Raw genomic sequence first — 2,421 nt, 5'->3', positions numbered from 1 at the left:
TCCCCTTGCTAAGCCCCAGTGCCCCATCTGTGAGTTGGGATACCTAACTCCTCAGGTGGGTGCTAATATGAGTAAAGGGTGCACAGAGACTGCACAACTCTTGCACACGTTTGAGGCTTAATGTCAGTTCTCTATGGGAGTTCAGAGCAGGCTAATGGGCTCAAAGAAGCTTTTGAGGAAGACAGGGAATTTCATTAATTCTAAAACCCCAGACTCATGGAGACCTAAGGAATGCTTCTTGGTCAATGCAAATCTAAACTGGATTCCATGCAAATGGCACCCCTGGGGGCTGGGCAAAGGGGTTCTGGGGGCAGATTAGGGGTGATGAGGGCTACAGACTTGGGGGCACTAGGGAAAATCACCAACCCAGCCTGGAGTGACCAGGGAGGGTGAGTGTGGGTCAAGGAAGCCTTCATAGAGGGCTCGAGCACAGTTTTAAGGAAAAGGGTTGTGGGGAAGGAGAAGAAACAGCATTTTCTGTAGAGAAAAGAGGGAGCAAGGAACAGCAAGGAATTATGGGCCATTCTTGTTCTCTTTTTAAAAATTTTATTGAAGTAAGTTGATTTACAATGATCTGTTTTTTCCTGCCATAAAGCAAAGATACTCAATTATATATGTGTATATATATATTTTTCATATTATTTTCCATTACTATTTATCATGGGATGTTGAATATGGTTCCCTGTATTATACAGTATGGCTTTGTTGTTTATCCATCCTCTCTATATGTTTGCATCTTATAATCCCTGCCTGTCTGCCCCTTTTCCTCCCTAATGGCAACCGCATGTCTTGGCCCTTCTAGTTCTTGGAAGAGCCCCTACTTCCACCACTGCTGAGAGAGTCACTTGATTCTTACCAAAGGAAGGAAGTAAAACCAGGAACCGTGTCAGGATATTGACGAGGGAGGCAGGTAAGGGCTTAGGCTGACTGCTCTGTGTTTTGTTTCCCCAGAGTTTGTCGGGCTACTGCTTCAGCAACTTTCTCGTGCGCCCACAGCGTGTGAACGAGTCGGAGACCTGGATCCTGGGTGAGGTCTTCCTGAGGCTGTATTTCTCAGTTTTCGATCGAGGAAACAACAGGATTGGCCTGGCTCCCGCAGTGTAAATGCTGGGCTACTTCAGGAATCAATCAGGCCCACTCCAAACACATACTCATGTGAGGGCACCCTGGGTGGGGCCAGGGATGCTGGTGAACTGTGTTTGTTGCCCTGCAAAGCCCTACTGTCTATAGAGAATAAAGGATTTCATCTCAATGGTGCTCATATGAATAGGTGCCTCTCTTTGGGTCAGGGAGGTGCATCACATTTGGGAAGGATCTAGAATCAAGTCTGAAGCACAAGTGAGAGAAGCCCAACTCCAGATGGCTTGAAGAAAAGGGGAGACTTATTGGAAGGATACTGGGGATCTGGACACACGAACCAGAGCAGAGCCAAAGATCTCTGTGACTGCACTGATTTCTCTTATGAGAAATCAGAAGCCATTGTCTCACTCTTTGTCTCCCCTGCTCCTTCCCTTTATGCATCTTTGACTCTTTAAGCCTGAAAGCCTTCTTCCCTCAGGCTTCTACACTTAGTGAAGGACTCTGAAGTTGCCTGTCTCAAAGTTTTATATCCCTAAAGTATATAGCCCAGAAGGAAAGAAGCTCAGAAAACATCACTTTACCAGTAAGAGATATAAAGGACTGGTCTACCTCAGATCATAAGTTTAGCCCTGGACCAACCATCCTGATGGGGGCAGGTGGTACTATGATTAGCTTTACTTAAGCAAGTGACCTTGCTCCCCAGCAAACATGATTGACAGCTTCCTCCAGAATCAGGTGACTGGAGTCAGGGTGAGGCACTATCAAAGAAGTGTCAGGGGGATGTTCTAGACCATGAAAGTGTTTATGACTGCCTCAACTCCATCCCCTCCTCATTTAGAAGAATGTCTGTTATTATTGTTCAGTTGCTAAGTAGTGTCTGACTCTTTGCAACCTCATGGACTATAGCATGCCAGGCCTCCCCTGTCCTTCCTTGTCTCCTCAAGTTTGCCCAAGTTAATGTCCATCGAATCGATGATGCCCTCCTACCATCTCATCTTCTGCTGCCCTCTTCTCCTTTGGCTTTCAATCTTTCCCAGTGTCAGGGTCTTTTCCAACAAGTCAGCTTTTCACATCAGGTGGCCAAAGTATGGGAGCCTAAGATTCAGTATCCATTCTTCCAATGAATATTCATAGCTTATTTCTCTTAGAATTGACTGGTTTGATTTCCTTGCTATCCAAAGAACTCTCAAGAGTCTTTCCAGTACCACAATTCAAAAGCATCAATTCTTCAGCACTCAGCCTTCTTTATGATCCAACTCTCAGGTCCATACATGACTACTGGAAAGACCACAGCTTTGACTATATGGACTTTTGTTGGCAAAGTGATATCTTTACCTTTTA

The 2,421-nt window shown here is 45.4% G+C and overlaps 1 protein-coding gene across 1 annotated transcript in view; it reads left to right on the top strand.

Annotated features, from left to right (window-relative positions):
* Positions 1-1,250, top strand: part of LOC104988337 (pregnancy-associated glycoprotein 2-like) — an 8,553-nt gene extending 7,303 nt beyond the window's left edge. The window contains exon 9 of the mRNA XM_010839617.1: positions 952-1,250. Coding sequence (XP_010837919.1) covers positions 952-1,104 — 153 coding nt within the window. The 3' untranslated portion in view covers positions 1,105-1,250. The remainder of the gene's footprint in view (positions 1-951) is intronic.
* Positions 1,251-2,421: the final 1,171 nt, after the last annotated feature.

The sequence above is a fragment of the Bison bison genome, unplaced genomic scaffold (assembly GCF_000754665.1).
Source record: "Bison bison bison isolate TAMUID 2011002044 unplaced genomic scaffold, Bison_UMD1.0 scf7180017864124, whole genome shotgun sequence".
NCBI classification, from domain to species: Eukaryota; Metazoa; Chordata; class Mammalia; order Artiodactyla; family Bovidae; genus Bison; species Bison bison.
This window is presented reverse-complemented; position numbering and strand designations above follow the sequence as displayed.